General features: G+C 38.1%; 1 protein-coding gene across 9 annotated transcripts in view; it reads left to right on the top strand.

The window, feature by feature from the left end:
* FCHSD2 (FCH and double SH3 domains 2) overlaps nucleotides 1–26,104 on the top strand; it is a 254,725-nt gene that overhangs the window by 128,135 nt on the left and 100,486 nt on the right. For all 9 annotated transcript variants that reach the window (XM_065581771.1, XM_065581770.1, XM_065581772.1 and 6 more), the window contains 5 exons: nucleotides 10,666–10,742; nucleotides 11,932–12,076; nucleotides 19,027–19,160; nucleotides 23,202–23,256; nucleotides 23,652–23,780. In XM_065581771.1, the coding sequence (XP_065437843.1) occupies nucleotides 10,666–10,742; nucleotides 11,932–12,076; nucleotides 19,027–19,160; nucleotides 23,202–23,256; nucleotides 23,652–23,780 (540 nt within the window). The remainder of the gene's footprint in view (nucleotides 1–10,665; nucleotides 10,743–11,931; nucleotides 12,077–19,026; nucleotides 19,161–23,201; nucleotides 23,257–23,651; nucleotides 23,781–26,104) is intronic.

Genomic DNA, 26,104 nt, shown 5'->3' with positions numbered 1-26,104 from the left:
CAGGAAAGCTTATGCCCAAATAAATCTGTTAGTCTTTAAGGTGCCACCAGACTCCTTGTTGTTTTTTTAGAGGATGTTTTATTTGCACTATTTCTTTTTTCTGCTAAAGTTGTAGCTTATATAGACAAAACTCTGTATTAGGACCCATATAGCATGCCACCTCTCTTGGGATGTTTAGTGATATGTTGGTCTAGTATGGCACTGTGACGGAACTGTCATATTGATAACGTTCACTAGAGAACGCTGTACGCAGATTAATTCTTTTCATTTTATTACATGTTTTATGAAGTACTGATGAAAATTTGTACTTTATTTAATAGTAACTAGAGATGGAGAACAATTGGGTCAGCACATATAGTTGGAGAAGCAATCACATAAGAGTGAGAAGAATTACTTTTTAATAATATTGTGTGAAAGAGAATTATGGTATAGGATCTAACTTCTTTCAACAGTGTTCAAAATGAGATCTTTTGGAAGTTAGGTGCATAAAGATATGGTTGAGAAAAGAAAGGACCTTTTAGAATCAACTATTAAGAAAGACGAGGAAAAACTTAAATGCAAATTTTGAATAGCCTCTTAATAGTTCCATGTGTAGAAAAGTAAAACTTATTGAAGACATGTCATTTGCATTCAGAAATGGCAGCTGTACTTGGATTTTAAAAGTCAAAGTATCTGATCCAGCCATGCTGTAATCTTATAAACCACCTAAAACAATGACTTGCTAGCCCTTTACATTGCATTTCGGTTGGTTACATATTTCATTTTGATTGAGAATCGCAGAATCATTGACATGTAGGGCTGGAAGGGACCTCAAAAGATCATCCAATCCGTTCCCTCATCCTGACACAGGATTAAGTATACCTTGACCATCCCTGACAGGTGTTTTTGTCTGCATGTAATAATAAATGGCAGAGTCAAAGGAAAGAAAGTATATTGTTGAGCATGGGTGTCTTAATTAGGGCTGTATGAATAATTGCTTTTTTTTTTGGTATACTGGATGTAAAACTGATTTAAAAAAAAAACCAATTCAACAAATGAAATAGTATAAAAATTTGGTTTTGGGTCAACAAAAGTGTCATTTCAATTTTGGGTAATTAAAACTTCTTTAATGCAAGCAAAGGGCCAGATTCACAGAATTGGTTGCAGTGGCTTTGGAGCAGGGACTTGAACCCATGTCTCCTCCTCCCAGGTGAGTGCCCTGACCACTCTAGGGTGTTCTGGGGTGTCTCCTTCAATCTCTACTGCAAAAGCTGTTCCACTTTGTATAAAATACTTGAATAGTCATTGAGCCAGCGAGAGAGAATGAGAGCTGGTCTACACTGCGAAATCCATGCCCCTGAGAGAGACAACTATGCAGCCCTAATCCCCGTTCGACTGTGGCTTTAAGTGTAGATATAGCCTGAGAATGACTCTATAGCCTGATGGTTAGAACACTCAAATGGGAGATAGGAAGACCTAGGTTCAAGTTTGGGCTCCAGAGTGGGGATTTGAACCTGGGTCTCGCATCACAGGTGAGTGCCCTAACCACTAAGCTAGTTGGTATAAGGATTCCTCTGTTCCTATTGTAAACAGTGCCTAATGGTGCCGAAGTCCTTTGTGAATGTAGTGTCCCCTCCCACGCCCCCCTCCCTTTTTTTTTGGCTGAAACTATTGGCAAATTCGTATCAAATTTGCAAATAGTTTGTCAACCCAAGGCTGCATTTTTTTTTAAATAAAGTATTAGTCCAAAACATTTCAACCAGCTCTAGTCTTAATTTGATTCTAGCTCTAAAAATAGAGAAGTTCTGAGGTTGATTACTTAGCAGAAAATGTATTGCAACTGATAAAATAACCTCTAAATAATGAAACTTAAATGTATTAACCAATTTGACAACCTCTCCATGATGGCAGCCTATGCAAAACTTGTTTTCCAGCCATTTTAAAATGGAAAGAAAGTAAGGCCTGGACCACATAAAACATGAGACTACATAAATGATTTGTAATTCTGTGGGAACTACTTAGTTAAAGGTTCACATGATGTAAAATACCAGCCTGTTCAGTTGTGAAGAGGCCAAAAGGTGAATAATAGCAAGCCACCTACAGAATTAACTAGCAACTGATCTTTACAGAATAAAACAAGTTCAGTTTTTTTTGCAATATAAAATTGAAGTGGAAAATATGTATTCTAACACAATTTATGAAGATCAAGAAAACTGCATTGCTTCCAGCCATTATTTCTACTTCTATAAAATAGTTCAGACCATTCTACGGAACACTACCTCTTTTAGACTATTACATTCAGATTCAAGAATTACTATATTACTAACTTTTGGAAGAACAGGCTTCCATAAATATTTTGTGGAGTACCTCACTTTTGGAGACTTGGCATAATTCCAATACCTATCATGATATTTAAGACTCTCATATTTGCAGTAATAATGCCTTTATAAAATAGTTGTGCTTTTTTTTTTTAGTGTTTGATATTTCCCATGCAAAATGCTCACTAAATAATGGAATAGTCCTCATGGCTTGAGATTCCAGATAAGCCCTTTTAAATCAATCTTTATTGTCTTGAGACTTTTGATTTATATTTAAATAAAAATAGTTAAGCAAACACAACAAGTGAAATAAGTAAGCTCAAAGGGTCATAATTTCAGGATTCCCACCCCCCATAATGCCCTTGAAGAATGGTAGGTTCAGTTTTCAAAAGCACTTAACTGACTTACGTCTTTGAAAGTCACATAGTCCCTTTTAAAAAAATGTACACAATAAGCCTAGTGCCAACATTCCTCCACACTATCACTTTACGTTAACTCCTATTTATGTTCAAATTCCCCTCCTTTTTTCAATGATATGTATGTTACAGTGACTAAATTTTAAAGTGAACAAATATGTTCAAACTCCATCATAATTAAAAAGTATATTGATTCACAAAAATGTTCAAAGTACATTGTAATTAAAAATATAACAATTTATACATACCCTCTTAACAGGAGCATAATTAGTTTACTCAACCAGACATTTATTTAGTATTATGATGAGAGGTAGGAATTGAAGAAGTATACCCCCATGACACATCCCTAGCCAAATCCTTCCACATATCAGCTTACTTACCATTTACTAAGCCTATCTCCCATTCTTTTCTGATGATAAACACAAACAACTTGATCCTACCCTCTGACGTAGACTGTTAAACCTTAACTGAACTGCACCCTATGGCAAGCCACCCTTCGTATGTGGCTATGGACCTTGATGTCATTATGGTGTATGTAAAATAACTAGACCATGGTTAGTGTTAGGTAATGCCTGCCTAACACGAAAGAAAGTAGTTTCAACATTAGGTCAGTACATGCAGACAAACATCAGTTTGTTTGCACTTGTGTGTGTTCTTGGGATTTAATGACTTATTTAATTGTTTGTGGAAAGTGCAATATACTGTATAAAGGATTCTAGAAACATAAGGCATTTAGTACCATAGGTCATTTTGATGGCTGAGACATCACTGTCTCTCAGAGCCAAAAGTCCACATCTGTCATTCAGTTTGCATCTTGTATTTTTGGGGTATATTCCCTGTATCATTCTCATTAATGTTATCTAAGCTATTTTTAAACTCACTGATCCCTCTTGAAGTTCTTAACAATTAATACTATCAGTTCTCTCTTTGTCAGCCAACACTGCTAATTAACCAATTCATTAAGTTTGTGCAGCCCTATACTGAATGTTTGGTTGCTGTCCACTGTACTATATCTGCTGTATTTGCTGAATTAGAAATTGCTTCCAAGAAGACTATTTGATTTGTTTTGGCTGATTTTTCATAGACAATGTGGTATTGGACTCTCGTACACCATTCTGTAAATGTTAATATATCTACTCTTTTGCTAGTAAATGTCGTGAATATTTTGCTTAGGTTAGACATCAGACTGACTAGACAGTAGTTTCCTCGTTTTTCCTTCTAGCACATTTCTATATTCATTGCAGATTTTCAGTTTGTGTTTATCTGTAGTTTTTAAAAGTCTGGTGTGTTTTAAGGCAAATTTGATAATAGAGCATGTTTAATTTTGTCTCATACTATTGTCATTTCTGTAGTTTGAGTCTCTTTAATTAGTAATGTTAATTTCTCTTCTTCCTGCACAAATTTTTCTAAGTTCCTTATATATCATCTTGAAAACCTGATAAAAGATGGCTATTTAAAATATAGGTCCTTTTTGACAACTGCTCTGACTAGATTTTTTTTTTCATTATAGTGTCTTACATCTGCAAGCTTTGACAGCTAATTTTAGTCCCCTTATGTTTTTGGTTTTTATACATTTTTCCCCTCTTGTTTATTTCACTAGCCTTGGAATTGGCCACATGTGTTTTTCAGTCTTAAATAGTTAATAGTAGAATTTAGTTTTGGAGCCTTCCTTTACTGGCACTATCTTTCTGTGATTATGGAAGCCGAGTTAGTTTTACTCTGCTTTATATTTACATTTATGGACAGATGCATTTTCCAACATCTAACTTACCCAATATTTGTAAAGACTCTTTTTAGTCAACTATCTAAGCAATGGCCAGGCCTGATAACAAGGATTTAATTCAGTAAAAATATTAGTGACTTCACTGCAGAATAAATTGCGTGTTTCTAGTGATGCTTCTACCTGAAAGCTCTTAATTGTAGGCTTTGAGAAGTACAGCTTTCTTTCAAACTTTTCTGGTGTTTACTGAAGTGAGTTGCATTGGGAGTAGCCTTGTTCCTGCCATAAGAGAGCTCAACAGCAGAAATATTATGTGCCCTGAGGTACAGTGTTTGATAAATAGAATGGTGCCACATGATTCCAAAGTAGTTTAAGGTCACATATTTTGCAAGTAAGTCCTTTGACTGACATTGCTCTTGAGGACCAACTAAACTGACTAGCATGCATACGTCTTAGACACAGGATTATTTTCTTTACAATTACTGATTCAGGACCAGTGCTTGGAAAAGATTACTGAATCACTGGCTGCTAGAGATTATTGAACTAAAATAGCATTCCATGCTGCCTCCTGACCCTTTCCTTATCTCTTTCCAATTATTCTTTTCATGATACTGTTCATGAGCAGGGATAGCTTCCATATTAAAGATTGGAATTGTAGAAGAAATGCTTTGAACAGAAAAAAGATGCCTTCCTATTCAAGTGATTCCCCTAATACTGAAAAAGAAAGGCAGCCATTGTCCTATTATGTACTTTCAGAAACACAACAGTTACCTCAGGTGGGCTCTAAAGTGCTTTCTGCCATTGATCAATGGTTATGTCTCAGGTGCTAATGGATAACTTACTCTCTCCCAATGACTCTGTTGAAAAGCAGTGGCTCCATGCCTCTAGAGCCATCACTTGTATGTGAACTGTTTTTGTAAGGCTGACGGCAGAGATTTGTATATCATGTTTTTTATTGTGCCCAATCCTTGATGTTCAACTTAATTGCCAGGGATGTAAAATTATGTTTATTAACAAAATAATTACTCTGGCAGTAATTTAAGTCTTTGATATCTTTCATCTCTTGAATAATAAAGATCTTGGGATCCTCTTGAAAGTAATTGTTTACATTTGTGTTTAAGATCATCTGATTTCTTCCCAATATTCTTTTGTTTTGGGAGAATACCAAAATAAATGTCTGAAAGTCTTCTTTTCCTCCCATGTTATCCAGTTTATTCTAATTGGTTTATTTCTTTAATATGGCAAAGTCTGGTTAATGTCCAGCCTTTTGTTTTTATGGCAAATGGTTTCCAATTCTTTTTCTGTCTCCTTATGTGGCGAGTCTTAGCTTCTCTGTGGAGTGTTTAGATATTCTTTAGATAGTTCTATATAATTCCTTAGATAACATAAGGGGACGTGGAAAGTCAAATAGTGGTGACTGCACTGGAAATTTATTCCGATATAGATTAAACATCAGTTTGCCTTTCTATTTTGTAGATATTCTAATGTTGTTTTCTTTAAGTAGAAGGAATTTTGCATTGAGCTCTTAACCCCTAATATGCCAACTAGTACAGGCATTACCCTGGGTAACCTCACATGGTTAATCCACATTGTTCAGACTGCCCTCTGGCTAATAGATGGCATTTTTTCAAGCTCTGTACTTCATAAAGTCTTACAATTCCTCCCAAAGGGAAAGATTGGCATATTTATGATGTGAAGAATTGAAAAATGATAGTATCTCCATTTTACAGAGGGTGAAACCAAGACACAAAGAGGATAAGTGTCTTGCTAGAGGGAGCCAGTATTGAAAATGTACATGGGATTTTCTAGCTTCGAAATCTAGGCTTAGACAATTTTATGTTTGTCATTTTAAAAAAATGAGTTTGCTTTCCAGGAAGTTGGAAGCTGAAAGTCACCAGGCACTGCACATTTGAATCTTCAACATGTTGCAAGCAGAGGTTACTCCTGGTTTTTGTTGTGCTTCACTCTATATTGACACCATTATAATGTTTTTACTCCCCCATATTAGAAATTGTAATCCTTGCTCATGAAACCAATGTGTTTTCTTAAGGCTTTTATGAATAAATGGAACTGACTCAAATCTTATCGTTAAAGCCATCTAAAATCTACTGAAGATCTGATGCAAATGCTATGATAGATACTACCCTGGTAGAAATGGACTGTTCCAGTAATAATCCCTGTGGGACAGCAGATTAATTTATGGATCCAGTACACTTGGATTTTGTTAGCTAAACCTCTTCTGTCTGTGAAGCCGGCTTCATGAAAGGCAGCAGTCACTTTTTTCTGAATAGCTTTATTGTTCTTTTTATGCAGATTGGGAAGTTCTGTCTTGCAAATATAGACTTTAATAGTGTATCTTTGTAAAACTTGCTTTGATATTTCTAAGATTGTAAGATGTATTTGAAACAAGAACTATGGCTTGCACGGTGTGTGTTTGTATAGTGCCTGCACAGTGTTGTGGCAGTCCTAATAGGGCTTCTCAATGCTTTGATTATATAAATATTAAATAATATTTCAGATACTGTTGGCTTTGGTCACTAGAATTATGAACATGACCTAATGATCTTAAGTTAGGCTCTGATCAAAGTTAATTGAGTCAATGGGGTCATTTAGTTCAGTGGGCTTCAGGCCCTTAGATTGTAAACTCTTGTAGAGAATCTCTATTTGTCCAGTGAAGAGCCATCCATCTCTATGAAACTATATACAAATGATAAATAATGAACCTTTTGATACATCATTTACAAGTCAGACAATTCTGTAGACTTCAGTTATGACGTCTCTTAATGGTTTTTCACGAATTTAAACATTAGAATCTCAACTCCTTGAATGAAGAGCGCAGTGTGACCTGTGGGCAAGCACTGAGCACACTCCTAGACTGCATGCTAAGTCTAACTGGGCCAAAGGTTAAACAATCAGTAGGTTTCCCAGCTTGAGCTGAACAGTGGTATTCTTTGTTTTGGTGATCTTTTGAGAGGCAAAACAGCAAGTGTCATTGAGAAACGAACAAGGAAGATCTTGCACTATTTACTGAATGTGTCCTTTTGAATAGGAATGTGAACTTACTGTACTAGTTTAGCTGAAAATAGTACATTTGCTTACAGCAATTACTGTTTTTATATGAAATGTTCTAAAAAGGTATATTATGTTGCATTTATTTGAACTGCTAGTTTATAATTTTTTGTAAAAGAATTATGGATTGAACTGACATGGTCCATCCACATCGGAAGAAAGTCAGGAAGCTGTGGATGCGGTTTAGTTAGTCTGCAGTTTTATTCACGTATAATATCTAGGCGTACCCGGCAACAAACTGTATGGTGCAGGGGTCCCTGCTGATCCAGACATAGGTGCCCCAAACCCTTCCTCGGCTCCCTTAAGAGGCCAAGAAAAGGAGGGAGTTGGTTGCCTGCTGAGAAAACATAGGAGCCCCAAACCCACCTTATTCAGCTCCCATAAGTGATGTTTTCCTTCAAATCATTTTTGAATCCAATTTATCCAATAACCATGTCCCTTCCATACTGACTCCTGCACCACTGCCAATTTTTCAGATAGTGAGCTGGAGATGGATAATCCCATTGGAAGTGACTTTTCGAAATAAAACTGGCTCTCAAAACAGAAACCCAACAGGCTAAAATTGGAAGGATGAATTGGCAGTAATAGAAAAACTGACTTGATATCACATTTTGCCAACAGCCAGCCTTATTGAGGTAAAGTGGGCCTCTCTGTGGCTGCATACAATATAAATACGTGCCTCTCTTCTGGTCAGCAGGAAGGGCAAATGCAATGATCTTGTCCTGACCTGGTCCAAACTGCTTCCTGTCCATCCCTATAAATGCCATCTCTTCCCACCTTTTCTTCCAGCTAGCCAGACAAAGACCCACTTGCGTAAAGACTGCAGTGGGCATATTGTTTAAGTGTGGTTCTATCCTGAAAAATGACTCAAAAATAGGGCTGTCAATTAATTGCAGTTAACTCAAGCGATTAACTCAAAACAAATTAACTTGATTATAAAAATTAATTGCAGCTTTAATCGCACTGTTTATAATTATTTTGAATTGGTATTTTATTATTAATATTTTTGGATGTTCTACCTTTTCAAATGTATTTATTTCAATTACAGCACAGAATACAAAGTGTACAGTGCTCACTTTGTATTATTTTTATTACAAATATTTGCACTGTAAAAAAGATAAGAAATAGTATTTTTCAGTTCAACTCATACAAGTACTGTAGTGCAATCTTTATCATGAAAATGCAACTTACAAATGTAGAATTACTTTTTTTGTTTACATAACTGCACTAAAAACAAAACAATGTAAAACTTTAGCGCTTACAAGTCCACTCAGTCCTACTTCTTGTTCAGTCAATCGCTAAGACAAACAAGTTTGTTTACATTTATGGGAGATAATGCTGCCCACTACTTATTTACAATGTCACCTGAAAGTGAGAACAGGTGTTCGCATGGCACTGTTGTAGCCAGCATTGCAAGGTATTTACATGCCAGATACATTAAATGTTTCTGTGCTCCTTCATGCTTCGAATTGTTTTCTTTTTTTTACAGAGCAAATATTTGTAATAAAAAACAATAATATAAAGTGAGCACTTTACACTTTGTATTCTGCGTTGTAATTGAAATAAATATATTTGAAAGTGTAGGAAAACATCCAAAAATATTTATAATGAATTTAAACTGGTATTCCGTTGTTGTTTAACAATGCAATTAAAACTGTGATTAATTGTGATTAATTTTTTTAATCGTTTGACAGCCCTGCTCAAAACTGTTGAAGCTTTACATTCATATTGCCTCACAGATTTCCATGTCGTGTGTGCTCAGTTCAGAAATAAATCACCAGTTCAACAACCTCATGCTGCTCTCTGACCTTCAAGTTTGTTTCTATCTCATGCATCATCAGCAATAGAATATCTGCAAGCCAAATTATGCTCTGTTTTACCTGTGCATCCAAAATAATTATTTGTTGCATTTAACTTACGCATGAATTGTCTTAAGTAGCTGATAAATTTTCAGCTAACTGTGCTCTTAACTTTAATATTCATTCAGTAATTTGGCCTTTATCATGCTGGATATCAGCTGCCACAGGAAGTTTTGCCACTAGTTTCATTAAACCCATTGTCTGTACATACTAACAGAGTTGGCATGTATTCTGTTGGCCACTTTATTCTTCCTATGGCACTCAACTCATGAAACAATCAAGTAAAAAGTCAACACATTCTGTTGAGCAGGTTCAGAAGCTGAGGGATGGAAATCTTGGAAAGAAAACCTTCTCTCTAGCTGCTTTCCTCCAATCTGTTGACCACTTCTACATTTAAAAGGATACTGTGAATCAAATTTGGTCCAAAAATTAGATTGCATTAAAAGATGCAATAAGACCTATATAAATGGTTCCGTATGTTTTAAATTACAAGGAAAGTGATTATTTTTTATACCAGAGGTTCCCCTTTAGTGTTTGCAAACCAAACATAGCTTCACTGAGAACCTGAAAATGAAACTGATGTCATTGATGAGAGTTGCAGAAAGTAAACAGCATAAATAATTATAAGTAAACTGTATGTTTCAATCTCCAGTTTATAGGCATTTAAATTTATACTGTAAATTAGGGCCTGATCCTGTCAGGAATTGAGCTCCCTCAACTCCCGTTACCTTCAATGAGAGTTGAGGGCATTCAGTGTCTTGTAGGTCTGAACTCAGTTAAAGAAATTTGTTTCCAGTATCTGATTTTAAGCTGAGGGGTTTTTAGTTACATATTTATTGTAGTATACTTTTTATTATATTTTCTATAAGAAATTTGTTATTGTATTAGGATAACTTATACATGTATAATTACAGTAGATATTTTTTATTAATCCGTAACATCTGAATTTATATGTATTTCATGCTATTTATTTTAGTCACACACATTCTCCATGTTGAATATTCTAACGAATTATTTGTCTACAAAGTGATTAGGATAGTATGTATAAAACAAAGCTAATAACGTTGCCATAAAACCAAATAAAGTGAATCAACATACCCCAATACAAAGCAAAAATATAAAAAGATATACGTGGAAAGAGGAATCGTTGTATATTACATTAGTTTATTAAAATTATAGATTACTGGGTTGTTTGTTAAAATGTCAGATTTTTTTATTTGTATAAGATTATTATAGTGCAACTCCTTTTTATAGTACATTCTCTTATTTGTTTTTAACACAGTCTTTTTATTTATTTTTTATAGGGCATTCAGAAGTTGGCTAGTCAATACTTAAAGAAGGATTGGCCTGGAATAAAAACAGATGAGCGAAGTGATTATAGGTAATTTAACAATTGGGTCTTTTTAAATAGCTGTTTACATTGCCAATTTGTGTAATTATTCTACACAACAATGAAGAACCCTTTCTTCTGTAGCTGAAATTAATGTTCTTGAATGCTTGCTCATGTCGATTCCATTGTAGATGTGCACGCACCCATGTGCGCGGTCATCGGAGATTTTTTCCTTGGCGGTATCCATAGGGCCGGCTGTGGTGCTCTCTTGAGTGCTGCGCTCATGTGTCCTTATATCAGGCACCACTGGCCCTATGTCTCTCAGTTCTTTCTTACCCCCCGTGGTGGTTAGTCAGTGTGCCTTTCTTTGCATAGCAAGGGCTAGTGGTTTCCTCTCTTCTGACTTCAAGCCTTAGGGCCTTGTAAATAGTTGTTTACAGTGTTAAGTAGTTGTTAAGAGTCAGAAGTTAGAGTCCCAGTGGGGACTTCGCCTCAGGCAGGGCATGCCCCAGTCTCCCGGGTTTAAGCCCTGTGCGGACTGTAACAGGCCTATGCCTGTAAGTGACCCATAGCAGCTGCCTCAAGTGCTTGGGGAATCACGTGTGAAGAACAAGTGTCGTGTTTGCAAACATTTTCGACCCAGGACTCAGAAAGAGCAGGATATTCGTTTGCGGGCTCGCCTCATGGAGGCTGCCCTTCGTCTCGCTTCCAAGCCGTCCCGCCAAGAGTCGCCTAGTACATCGTCCTTGGTGCACAGCACACCCCCATCACTGGGCTCCGCTCAGCACTGCTCCCCATCACCAATGCCCAGAAATAAAATGAAGAAGCTCGGCTCCCTGGCACTGGGCAAGAAAGGACATGAGGCATCAAGGCCCAGTTCGGGCTGCCCTGCCACTTCGGAGCCACATGGACCAGCCTCCCAAGTTGGGGCCCTTAGCCCCTTAAAGGATCCGCCACCGACTCCCAGGAGCAGTAGGGACCCAAACTTCTGGTGGCCTAGATAGCTTCCCAAGCTCCCCCAGCGCTGAGAGAGCAGAGGCCTCTGCCCGCGCATGCCTCAGGAAACTGCAAAGGCTCCTTGCGAGGGCAAGCCAGCCACTAAGAGTGTCCTACTCTGTAAAGCAGTGCATACATTAACAGTGTTTTATAAGTTATTAGTAGTAGTAAAAGTAAAATATTCCTGTCTCCCTTTTTCCCTTTCTCACCATCTTTTAATGTTTGTTTGTTTGTTTGTTTGTAGGAGCATGTATCCAGTTTGGAAATCATTTCTAGAAGGCACAATGCAGGTGGCCCAATCGCGGCTCAATATCTGTGAAAACTACAAAAACCTCATTTCTGAACCTGCCAGGACAGTCAGGTGCTTTAAGGAACAACAGTTAAAAAAGGTATTTTCTCTCTTTTTTCTTTGTATTCTTTGTTGAGAGTTATTGCTTTTATAAGTGTGTTGTTCAGGACTAGTAGGGATTGTAGAGCAGTAGAAATATTTCGAAAGAATCTGTATACCTGTTTCTGCCTGTTCAGCTGTGTTCCTTTGTAGAAGTTAAACCGTTAGTTTGTATTAAACCAGTTATTCATAATAATAGACTAAATATTCCAGAATGAAGTTTTTTAATTGACTTGAGGGTAGGGTTACCAGATAGCAACTGTGAAAAAACGGGACAGGGGATGGGGGGTAATAGGCGCCTCTATAAGAAAAAGTCCCAAAAAACTGGACTGTCCCTTTAAAAACGGGACATCTGGTCACCCTACTTGAGAGTTAAGTAAATTCCTTTGCAAATCTAACTTCATGCTTTGGCAATCAGATTGAATTGATCCAATAGTGACACAAATATAGAAAAAAATAGTCTGCTTTGGGAGTAGGGTGACCAGATGTCCCGATTTTATAGGGACAGTCCCGACTTTGGGGGCTTTTTCTTATATAGGTACCTATTACCCCCCACCCCCGTCCCGATTTTTCACACTTGCTATCTGGTCACCCTATTTGGGAGTGGTGTTGACTTTTTCCAAATGAGTTTTCAGTGGAATAGCTTCTGATTTTAAGTTGCAGTGCATTTTAAACCTGAGGGAGTGGCATATGCAGTCTCCTAAAGATGTTATGGAAGTGGAGAAGACTTAGGGTTACCAGACAGCGAGTGTGAAAAATCAGGACAGGGGGTGGGAGGTAATAGGAGCCTATATAAGAAAAAGACCCAAAAATCGGGACTGTCCCTATAAAATCGGAACATCTGGTCACCCTAAGAAGACTCAGTCACATCCTGTAAAAGTTGGTACCAGAGGCAGTCTCAGGCATTAATCTGTATAGAAAAATTCTTATAGTTAAGAGAGAAAATAAACTGACTTTCATTTTAAAATGTTTTATTACTACAAAGCGATATAATAAGATTCCAGGAATTGTCACTGTATCACTCTGCAGCCTAAAATGTCTGTAAAGTAAGAGTGATGTGATGGAAACAGCTACAAGCATGTTTGCAATCTCTTTTTTGTTTAGAATATCACCAGGTTCAATCATTGCTGGGTTTAACAGTCTGTTACCATCCAGTTTTTACGTTATCAACCATTTTTGGCTTTTTTACACACATGACTTTACAGATTACACCCATGCAATGCACAGGCTTTCAACTTGTAATTTTAATGTGATTTACACCTTAACATATGCAGCAAGAACGGTTCGGTATTCAATATATTTTTAATCAAACCTTATGTGGAATCTGCTTTTATAAATTATCTAAAATGTCTTTTTAAATACAGCACTTCTTGTTCATTAAGGCTGAATATTTTTCATGTTCTAATGAGCTGTGTATTATGAAGAGAAGTTAATTATGGATCTCAGTGGAGTTTGGGGTGAGAGTAGTTGTAATTTGAGGAATGCTAAAATGATGTTTTAAAAAGGGAGCACAGAGTATAAATATCAGCATTGCAATGAGCAGTTTGTGTCTAGAAGTTACCAAAAATGCTACCTTCTGATGTGCTCTCTATAAGATAGGCCAAAGGCAGGGGGGACAGGAGGTCAAGTCGAGGGAGTGCTGTTTGAACACGTACTGCAACTGTCCAAAAAACTGCTTGTGGTTCAAAATGTTTAGTCTGCCATCTAACAAGAATGTTGCTCATTTAGAGGGGGACGACAGGTAAGTTCTTTATTTACATTGTTTCCCAGAGTTTGATCATAGGGCGTTTGTCATGTTTAATTCGGAGTACTCCAGAGCCTGTATTTTTCTCTCTCAAATAAAGACGTGAGAGTTGCAGTGTTCTTAGCTAAAATGATCTGACATCCCACGCTGTAACTTCTCCAGATGCGTGGGGTATAAACTGATGTATGTCTCATCATAAGCTCAGTTGCCAATTCCTTAGGAGATTACTGTAGTGGTCCACCCACTATGTGAAATATTGATTTTTCTGGAGCTCAAACTCTCTTATTGCATGTGTTTATTTTTCTGTGGGGTTTTCCAACAAATATTATGGTAATTTCTCATGTTTTAATTAGTTTGGTAAATGGCTCCTGCTACTGCTTCCATAAATACAGGGAGTTTATGAACCAATGGCAGAGGTAGGAAAGGAGGTCTTTATTTTAAAAGTTTGTAGTAGTATTTTTAAGAGTTCCCTTTCTCTGTCACTTCACCCTCACCATTCACCCTTAAGCCCTGATAACTGTTCTTCTGGCTAAAGAGGGCTGGATGTGGCTCCCTCTGGAATTTGTTCACCACTTCTGAATTAGTGGGACAAGTCCTTGGAGGAATGATGCAGTACTTCCAGTCTGAGGTAGCCTGGGATCATTGTACTTTTTGTATAGCTCAGAATAAGCATGTACTATAGAGCATAATTAAATATTTTCATAACAAAATTAATGTTTTAAACAGTGCAAATGTGGGTAAAGTACAACATAATCTTCTGGGAGCCTGTTGTTTTCTTGGATTTCCGAACAGAGTTAAGCACACAGTTGTTCTTATGATATTTCTGACCTCTGTCCTGGTTAAAAAACCTAGTGAAATTCAGATCTGGAGCAGGTAAAGCACTTCTGATACCATACTGGAAGGCATCAAAGTAAATTTCAACTTGAAACAGTGACACTTGAGATGCTGCCTTATCTACTACATCTTTTCCCCCAACCTTCTACCTCCTTGATAATGAGACCCTCAACAAGAAACTTCACCTCAGATTTTTCTGGGTCCTGATCATGCTAAATTAGAGCAATTGCAGGCAACTTCAGATAAAAGTCTGTAAAGTTTAATAGTTAGAAGGTTAGATGCAGGAGTCTCAAAAGCGTATACATAGAGGTAAAAATCATCAATACAGAGAAAATGAAACAAAAACACACATCTCTTCCCAATTGTAAACAGTTTTTTGCAGGTTTGAATTAGTCTATAACTCGAGGAAATCATGTTGTATTTAGTGCGGATAGAGTTAGTTACATTAGCTTCATTAAACCCCCTGAAGAGGCAGTTTGAGATGCTGATTAAGTACCTTTGCCTTTTTGTTTCTCTGTTTATGTTCTTATGTTCCTCTGAGATTACATAGTACAGTGTCAGATTTTAACTTAAACTCATTTTTCATTGCTCTTCAAAGATTTTCTCTAGGATTACTGGGCAGTAAAGTTCAAATACATATTAAAATCAAATAATTTTTTAAAGGTATACAACTCTCTCCCCCTCCCCCCAATACTTCATTGGTCTGCTCATTTGAGGTGATGGTTTTAATATGAACAGACTATATTTTCATTTCCACTAGCCAGAAGGAAATCTCAGGTTATTAGTGGGAGAACAGATTTCTGTTAAGAAGGGATACATTAAAAATCCCTTGCTAGGCACTTGAATTCTCGCCAGATTTTGAAGAGAGGATTGTACATATCCTGGGATTTTTGTTGCTGTTGGATATTTTCTCTTGAACTGATAGAACTTTTTCCTTACACCCGTGTTCGGTGCAGATTTCAACCAGAAAGGAAATTGAATTTGAAAACTGCCAGTATTGAGAGGAGGGTGGTATAATTTGACGAAACTTTGTACTAGGATACGTGACCTTTTAACATTTAATAACAGCAGATCTTGAAATCTGTATCAAGTAACTGTTACAGGTGACAGGCAATAGTTTTTTGGGGTTTTTTTAAATGGTTGTTAACTGTTCTGCCTTTAACAATATGTAACTAAAGTATGATGTTACATCATTGGATTGTTGCACTTAAAGGGTAACACCAGGCTGATTATAAAGGAAAGAACATGGGTTTACAAAACAGCCTGTTGGTAATTAGTATAGTGAAAAAGGAAATGTAGAAAGCATTTGAGTACAATAATGAGTCTCAGAAAAATACATTTTTAAGATTGTCCTACTGTGGCATCGAAACTTTAATTCAGATATTAATGTTATAACGTTTTTTCTGCATTCAAAGGACAAGTCAGAATGTTTGCATATAAATGAGAAGATGCATAATGCTTTACTATAATAGGGTTGTTCATATAGGGTCTGATCCAAAGTCTGTTGAAACTAGTGAAAAAGATTCTCAGAGATATCAGTGGACTTGAACTGATATACTGTAATATTTGTGTGCAAATCTTGCCTACTCGAGGTTGAACAGGTGTTTAAACGAAAATAAAAACATGGATTTATTATTTTATGAAGCAGGATATAATTCTGGGCATTGATGTCGTCTGAGTTATTTCTGGGGCAGTATGTGTTTTCTCCCATTGAACAATTTCATTGCTGTTCCTTCTTTTTCTCCACACACTGTTTTCTGTCCGATTAAAATGTACATTATCAATGCTGATTATATTCTTATATTTTACCCATGCAAACAGAGACATTTTTATTTCACCTCTCCGTGAAAAGCTATGAATTTTTTTAAGCTTTAGGTATGAAGAAAGTTGTCTTTGTGCTTGATGGTAATTTCTGATTTAACCCTACGCATTGGAAAGCTCTTAACATGCAGCTTGGAACAGGAAAAAAAACCCATTTAAAATAGTATTTAACAATTCAGAATTAATCCATTGTATTTCTTGGATTCAAAGAGAGTATATTTTTTTCTCTGCTTTCAGTTTTGGGGGAAAAGGAAAGAGATTCTCAAATTTTGCAGGTATTCTACTAGTATGATTTTTTTTTTGTGCTAGCTTTTTGAAAGCAAGTTGTTTCACTGTGTTCTGTCAAGTAGACTGATACTTACACACATCACATTCTAAAATGGCTTTTATTGTAAAAGTATTTTCTATACTGCAGTGCATGGTTTTAAATGAATGTTGGTTAAGTTGGGAACAAGAATGTATAGTGGGAGTATGAAATGCCTTTGTGACCTTTTAAAAATTAAGATGGAAGAGAACATACGAATGGCCGTACTGGGTCAGACCAAAGGTCCATCCAGCCCAGTATCCTGTCTACCGACAGTGGCCAATGCCAGGTGCCCCAGAGGGAGTGAACCTAACAGGTAATGATCAAGTGATCTCTCTCCTGCCATCCATCTCCACCCTCTGACAGACAGAGGCTAGGGACAGTTGCATTTATTTACAGTTGTTAGTGCTACCTTTTTGGTGCTTATCCTCAATGTTAGAAATGATAGAGTCCTTTCTATAATCGCTTAAGCTACAGAAGTACAAGAGTAGTTATGCTTATTTGCTTGAAGTCACCAGTCTTTAAGTCATTTTCCATATCCCTTCTTTGGCATTTCCATACTACATCTGGGTTATTGCAACTAATTTCCCCATTAAGAGCTTTTATAAGAACGTCCCTACTTGGTCAGATCAAGGGTCCATCTAGCCCAGTATCCTGTCGTCTGACACTGGCCAGTATGCCAGGTGATCCAGAGGGAATGAACAGAACAGGTAAACATCAAGTGATCCAGCCCCTGTCTCTCATTCCCAGCTTTTGGCAAACAGAGGCTAGGGACACCATTCCTGCCCATCCTGGCTAATAGCCATTGATGGACTTATCTCCATGAATTTATCTAGTTCTTTTTTTGATCGCTGTTACGATCTTGGCCTTCACAACATCCTCTGGCAAGGAGTTCCACAGGTTGACTGTGCGTTGTGTGAAAAATCTTGTAAGTATAACATTTTAAACAGTGAGACAAGGTGAGTGAGGTATGTAATGTCTTTTATTGGACTAACTTCTGTTGGTGAGAGAGACAAGCTTTCGAGCTTACACAGAGCTCTTCTTTAGGTTTTCGGAGATAAGCTTTTGAGCTCCATGTAAGCTTGAAAACTTGTCTCTCTCACGAACAGACGTTGGTCAAATAAAAGATTTTACCTCACCAGGGGTGAAAGTAACTTAAAGGACTTACCCGTACACTAGAGTCCTGAGCAGGGGTGGGGCCTCAACCAGAAGAAGCAGGGCCTTTAGAGCCCCGGACCCTTTAAATCAAGATTTAAAGGGCCAGGGGCTCCGGCTGCGGTAGAGGAGGCTGGGACCCCAGGCCCTTTAAATCACCGCTGGAGCTATCAGCTGCGGAGGCGGCTGGGAGCCCCGGGGCTCAGGGGCCATTTAAAGAGCCCAGGGCTCCAGATACCGCTACCGTGGCAGAGCCCCTGGCCTTTTAAATCACCGCCTGAGCCCTGTTGCCGGAGTCCCGGGGTAGCAGCGGCAGCTGAGGGCTCCGGCGGTGATTGAAAGGGCCAGGGACTCCCAGCTGCCACTACCCACAGTGGAGCCTCAGGCCCTTTAAATTGCCAAAGGAGCCCCAGAGGCTCCTGGCTGCCGCTGCTACTCCGGAGCTCCGGCAGCGGGGCTCAGGCGATGATTTAAAGGGCCCCGGGCCCTTTAAATCACCACTGGAGCCCTGCTGCCGGATCCCCCAGGGTAGCGGTAGCGGCCCAGGGCTCTGGTGATGATTTAAAGGGCCAGGGGCTCCCAGCTGCCGCTACCACAGCGGAGCTCTGGGCCCTTTAAATCACCGACAGAGCCCCAGGGCTCCTGGCAGCAGGGCTCTGGCGGCAATTTAAAGGGCTCGGGGCTCCAGCCACTGCCGAGAGCCCCAGGCCCTTTAAATCGCCGCCTGGGGAAGCTGGTCCGGTCCAGCACACCGGCTCTTGCCGGTACGCTGTACCGGATCGTACCAGCTTACTTTCACCTCTGTACCTCACCCACCTTGTCTCTCTAGTATCCTGGGACCAACGCGGCTACAACAACACTACATATTTTAAACATTATGAGTTAAATAGTTGCTGATATTTTTTTTTTAAAAAGCAGTTGAGATAAAAAGATGTTGGTTCTTTGTTTTGATTCATTTTAAAAGGTGGACTGAATCTATAGTTAACCTAAAAGAACTTGTAGAGCATATGGATCTGTGCAAGATTTATTGAACAATAATAGTACAATGATATTAATTCTATTATAAGCTTGTTTGTTGTATTCTGTTTTGCAGTGTGTAGACCAGTTGACAAAGATCCAGGCTGAATTACAAGAGACAGTAAAAGATTTAGCTAAGAGCAAGAAGAAGTACTTTGAGACTGAACAGATGGCTCATGCAGTGAGGGAAAAAGCCGATATTGAGGCCAAGTATGTTCTTATAATAGCAACTCTGTAATTAAATATGTGTGTGTAAATATCATGTTTGCCTTAATCATTACACTCAGTTTTGTTGTAAGAGCAGTATACTAGCTCTGAATAAGCTTGTGTTGAGGTTTGCCTTACTTTGCTTTGATACATCCTGTTGATCAAGCATGCATCTTGCTTCACAGTTGAATATTGTTTGGGAAGTGTTTGTTTTGCTTTTATGAGGTCATATCTTTGAGGTTATAGCTTTCGCATACCTCTTGTCCTGTGGAGGTAATCTTACCCTTCCTTTCACTAAAACACATAACTTGCATGTTTCCATTTTGGGTTTTGGCCTGTTGCAATTTTATCACTTTTTTTTTTTATTTAAACATCCCTCAAACTTGTTCTCCAAGAATGGCAAAGTTGTGTACCTGGCATCTTTAAAAAGAAATTACCTGTTACAGGTGTTTTATAAGGTAATGTAAAAGGATGCCCACTCACTTCTCCTTAAAGTTTGAGATATTTTCTTTTATTCTTTTTAATTTTTAAGAACAAGTTATTTAGAAAAAAATGTTCTTCAGGGAGCTCTTTCCACACAATTCAGGAACTGGAAAGTTCTGGAGGTGGTGACATACACTAGCTGGAGGGGGTGGAAATATCATACACTGTCCACCCACTTCCTCAGAAGATCAAAGGTTGAGCTAGGGGAATTGGCCCGGTCTCGCATTGGTATTGTAAAGATTAAAATGACAGACTGATATGCAGAAGGCCTGCTTCTGCATGCGGATAAAATCCAGTTTGCATCAGATTTATACAAATAGTTGGCCTTGTGTATACAGTGCTGTTTTCCTCCAGTTTCTTAATTGAGCAATTTATGAAGGCTGGGAGTATAACATAAACACTATCAAATTCTAGATATCCTTTTTATAGTAGAATTTACTGACATAATTTTTCAGCTTTTCGTTTGCATATTTTGTTTTCTAATTGGAACTTGAAAGTTATCCAAAATATTGGTGGTATGAGGGTTTTGGAAAGCTAAGTTTGGATGAATGTTATAAACAATTTAAACGGCTTTATGCAATTAGTCATCTAACAATCAAGTGTAAAACTTAGAAAAAGCAGGGAAAATGTAAAATATTTTATTTATCACGAGTAAGGGATTGTATCATTCTCCATTCATAAATCTTACAGAAAAAAACACAACTTGAAACAATCTAATTCACCTGGGATGGTGCTAACTAATGTTCCTGTGGATACCTTTTGCAACACATCAATTTAAAAAAAATAATATAAGAGTAACAGTACTGACCATTAATCACTTTCAAAGTGTGGGCAGTAAAAGGGCATGGTTAGAGAGCACTCCATGAATCCAAGAATTCTTATCTTTGTGGGAAGCCCAACAGGGCTTTAATGAAGCCGGAGGCAATCTTAATTTTCCCCCAGAAACCTCTCCTTAATGTGTAGCTCCCCTTGAGGGGGATGCCAGAGACGGTGGTGGGTGGAGAAAGCCAGGCTACAGCCATGTTGCCAGAGAGCTGGAAGGTGCTCCAGGGGCCCTGAAGTTGCTGTGAAAGCAGAGGGCATTCATATTGAATGGTCAAGGAGATCTGCTTGAGACCTGCATCCTGGAGGCCAATTACCTGCTCTTTCAATAGGGGGCCCAACACTCTTTGTAGAGCTTTCCTTCTCCTGACCCCCTCCCTTGGGGTTTACTCAGGGGGCAGGCCCGCTGACAGCAATTCCAGGCCCAGGGCCTGGGGCGGAAGTGAAGAATACGTCACTTCCAGGACCAACCACGCTGGCCAATCACGCCGGCCAGCGGGAGCCCCCAAAGCACAGGGCCCGGAGCGGTTGCCTCAATTCACCGTACCCTAGGGATGGCTCTGCCCATGGCAGAACAGTCGATGGGCGCCCTAGATAGGTCCGTCTGACATTTGGGCGGTGCTACGCCTGTGCTGGCTGGTGCCCAGTGAGCTTCTGACAGCTGTGCTGCTGGGTGCGCTCTTTTCCCGGCACAGCCAGGACTTCCACAGGCCCGCCTGGCTGCCTTCACTGCCGCTGGTACCACCCTGCAGGCACCTAGGAGCCCTGTGGCCCATCCAGGCAATTGCCCTCTTTGCCTCCTCTCCCCCGATCGGCAGGCCTGCTCGGGGGGAGGGGTCTGCGTGGCCTCGATTGGCAGCTCAAAACCCAGTGTTTCCTTGTCTTTTTGCTTAAAATAGAACAGCTATTGTGTCTTGGGGACAGAGGTCTTATTAAAACCAGTATAGAAGCTACCAGTCATTGTGGAATCCCTTTTCTTACTCTGTCCTCCACCTGACATACCAAACAGTCAATATTTGCACATTGGCTTTTTGTGGTAACATTGAATCACAGTAGTTTCTTTAGAATAGACTTAGGCCAGGTTTAAACTAATATAGCTATATCGGCAAACCCTCCTAGTGTACACAACACTTAGCTTGGCAAAAGTGCTTATCCTGTTTTACTTTAAAGCAAAAGCCCTCTTATGCTGGCACAACCTTATATACTCTAGGGCTTTTGCCAATATTTTAATGTAATTTAAAAAACTCTAGCCAACATTACTGTCCCAGCTAAAGTTTCTAATATAGACTCAGTTTCTAATGTAGACTTGGTGGGAAAACTGTATTGAAGTTAAATGAGGGTAGTGGATGTATTTATCAGTAGGGATGGTATGGTTATATATCATATCATCATCATCATCAGAATCAAATATAGCTAAAAGTTTGTGTTTTTTATCAGTTTTACATATGAAATTTTAGAAAGCTTTTTAAAAAATTGAACAAAGTTATTTTAACCAGGAATAATTTTGTCTATGGAAGGATGCTTCACTTCTACCAAAATACAATGTGTAATGTTCTCTTTGTGTACAACAGAGAACAAAGGCTGTTGTTATTTTACTCTATTTCAAATGCCATCTTCTTGGTTGGTATTTATGGATGCCTGTTGCTCATAAAGTGAGGTAAAACACAAGGTAAAATGTACAGTTATTGGATAATGTTTTATTTAATAGGTGTATATATATACATATATTATATTAATCTCATAGAGCTGGAAGGGACCCTGAAAGGTTATTGAGTCCAGCCCCCTGCTTTCACTAGCAGGACTAAGTACTTAATTTTTGCCCCAGATCCTTAAGTGGCCCCCTCAAGGATTGAACTCACAATCCTGGGTTTAGCAGGCCAATGCTTAAACCACTGAGCTATCCCTCCCTACTTCTGAGAATGTTGGTTGTTTTGACCTCTTCAGGGTTAATATGTTTTCAGAAAGCTTAGATATTATCTGATTTAAAACATTTGTTCATATTGTCTGTTTCACAATTTTTTTTCTCGCTATGGTATAAACAGAATGTTTCAAAATTCAAGTGTTCATGATTTTAGTTAAGTTTTCCTTCATACCTCATTGCAAATAAGCCTGATGTTCTTAAGATGCTTGTATGGGCTCTGGCTTTTTTAAAAATGATTAACCTGGAAAAAACACACAAAAAAGCTTATTCCTATCCCATGATCAAAGTTTCAAAATTAGGCTAACGCCTGCTTTTAAAAAATTATTTTTGGGCAGACCTCACTCAACCTTACCTGAGTGGATTGCTGGTGATTTTACATTGCTACCCCATTAGAAGGCAAGTAGCTCAAGTTTGCAACCCTGGCTATCAAATGGAAGACTTTCAAATAGTCATTAAGCATCAAACAACAAAAGAATTTTGTGAGTTCCTGTTGCCACCAGAGCATTCTGCCGTGTTGTATTTAATCATTGTTTGAAAATTAGTGTAAGATTGAGCAAAACATTTCAGAATATGCAGTGAAGATGGCTGATTATGCAAATGAGCTTGTTCAACATGTGTAACCACTTCCTAAAACCCCTAACTTTTACTCTTAAATATAAAAATAAAATGTTTAGCCTAAAAAATTGCTATTAAATTATTTTACTGCATTTATTTAACCCCAAAAGAAAACCTCTCCCTTATCAGATAGCCCATTTGTGTCCCTATCTGTCCCAGAGACAACTTCTGATATTAATCTATTCTATTGACTTTTAATACAGGTCCAAGCTTAGTCTCTTTCAGTCAAGGATAAGCTTACAGAAGGCAAGTGTAAAGGTGAGTTTAAGAATAAATTATCTACTCAGTAAAACTATAGTACAGTATTATGTCACTTTCATGGGACACCATAACTAATGTTATCTTGAATCTAGAGAGGCCTCACGTTTTATCAGGCATATTGTCTTCATAACGATTGGCCAGTTGGTACAGAATGTTTCCCCAGAATCAAGTACAAGCACATGATGAATCTGTTCAGCCATTCACAGATGTGTGCTGGAATTTTGCCTACTGAAAATCATATAAAGTATATATGCAAATAATAGAAATGTTATTCAAAGCAGCAACAAGTATAACAACCCATCTAAAGCCATATATCTTTTAATGCTTTGCTCATAGTATAAAAGTACAACATCAGCTGCCTTACATTTTGATTTCCCTTTTTTTAAATATAGTTAAAAGCACGACGGTCCGAGTGTAATTCAAAGGCTACCCATGCGAGGAATGACTACCTTCTCACTTTGGCAGCTGCTAATGCACACCAGGATCGCTACTATCAGACAGATTTGGTGAACATTATGAAGGTAAGGGAGCTAATATAGTTTGATTTTCCTTATTGAGGTGGGGACGAGAATTCATGAGATACAAATATTGTTTTCATGAAATACACATGTTGACATTCATATACTTTTATCCCAATATACCAGGGTCAGTCACAATATTGACCCTCTTCTATGTTCCTGATCACCATCAACCCTGAAATAAGAGAATTTGGGGGAGAAACTGATGATATAGTCATATCATTTGATAACACTCTTTCCATTCCTCTAGTATCTCTGGAGACTGTTAAACAGAAGCTACTAAAGTTAGACATTGTAAATCAGCAGGTCCAGATAACTTGCATCCAAGAGTTTTAAAAGAGCTGGCTGAAGAGTTTGCTGAACCATTAATGTTAATTTTCAGAAAGTCTTAGAGCACTGCATAAGTTCCAGAAGACTGGAAGAAAGCTATTGTTGTGTCAATATTTAAAAAGGGTAAACAGGATGACCTGGGTAATTATAGGCCTTTCAGTCTGATGTCAGTCCCTGGCAAGATAATGGAGTGGCTGATAAAGAATTAAAGGAGGGTAATATAATATAATTAATGCCAATCAACATGGGTTTATGGAAAATAGATCCTGTCAAACTAACTTGATACCTCTCTGGTAAGATTATAAGTTTGGCTGATAAAGGTAATAGTGTTGATATAATATTTTTAGACTTCTGTCAGGCACTTGACTTGGTACTACATGATATTTTGATTAATAAACTAAAACTGTATAAAATTAACAAAGCACACATTAAATGGGTTAAAAACTGGCTAGCTGATAGGTCTCAAAATGTAATAGTAAATGGAAAATCATTATCGATCGGGTGTGTTTCCAGTGTTATCAGTGAATGGAAGAAAACATAAAATTATCACTGATAAAATTGGGAAAGTGGTAAATAATGAAGAGGACAGGTTACTGATTCAGAGTAACCTGGATTGCTTGGCAAACTGGGAGCAAGCAAACAATGTGTGTTTTAATACTGCTAACTATAAATATATACATCTAGGAACAAAGAATATAGACCATACTTACAGAATAGGGTCTTTTATTCTGGCAAGCAGTGACTCTGAAACAAAGATTTGGGGGTGGTGATGGATTATCAACTAAATACTAGCTGCCAGTATGACTCTGTGGCCAAACAAGCTAATGCAATCCTGGGATGAATAAACAGAGTCTCTGTTTGACACTGTTGCGACTAGTTCTAGAATACTATGTCCAGTTCTGGTATCCACAAATTCGAGAAGGATGTTGATAAATTGGAAAGGGTTCAGAGACGAGAAGTAAGAATGATTAAAGGATTAGAAACTATGCCTTATATTAATAGACTCAAAGAGCTCAATCTATTTAGTTTCACAAAGAGAATATTAAGAGATGAATTGTTTACAGTCTGTAAGTACCTACATGGGGAACAAATATTTAATAATGGGCTCTTCAGTCCAGCAGAGAAAAGTATAATACAATCCAATGGCTGGAAGTTGAAGCTAGACAAATTCAATCGGGAAATAAGGGGCAATTTTTTAACAGTAAGGTTATTAATGATTGGTTCAATTTACCCGGACATGTGGTGTTTTCTCCGTTACTGATGATTTAAAAATCAAGATCAGACTTTTTTAAAAAGATCATAGAACTGGAAGAGACCTCGAGAGGTGATCTAGTCCAGTCCCCTGCACTCAAGGCAGGACTAAATATTATCTAGACCATCCCTGATAGGTGTTTGTCCAACTTGCTCTTAAAAATCCCCAGTGATGGAGATTCCACAACCTCCCTAGGCAGTCTATTCCAGTGCTTAAGCACTCTGACAGTTACGAAGTTTTTCCTAATGTCCAACCTAAACCGCCCTTGCTGCAATTTAAACCCATTGCTTCTTGTCCTATCCTGAGAGGTTAGAGAGATGCTCTAGTAATTATTTTGGGGAAGTTCTATAGCCTGTGTTACACAGGAAGTCAGACTAGATTATCACAATGGTCCCTTCTGGCCTCGGAATCTATGAATCTATAATTTTTTTCCCCCTTTCCTAGCTAGGTTTCCAGTCTCCATTGCTATGGGACATAATGGTCATAGTTTACTTTAAAAAGGATGCCTCTTTAATATGACACAAATATCTGCCCATTTTTTTATTAATCTTTTGTTAAAACATTAACAATTAGACATTTGTTGTCTCGGTAGAAATTAAACACATATGGTCTATTAGACATCCAGGAAAAGCTACCAGAGTAAACACACCTGTAGGCTATGTCACAGATATCAACACTCTCCAGCAGGCACACCAAACACATCCACATTTGAGAACTGGCCTGAGACACAAAATAACATGAATCG

This window comes from Chrysemys picta, chromosome 1 (genome assembly GCF_011386835.1).
Source record: "Chrysemys picta bellii isolate R12L10 chromosome 1, ASM1138683v2, whole genome shotgun sequence".
Classification (NCBI taxonomy): Eukaryota; Metazoa; Chordata; order Testudines; family Emydidae; genus Chrysemys; species Chrysemys picta.
This window is presented reverse-complemented; position numbering and strand designations above follow the sequence as displayed.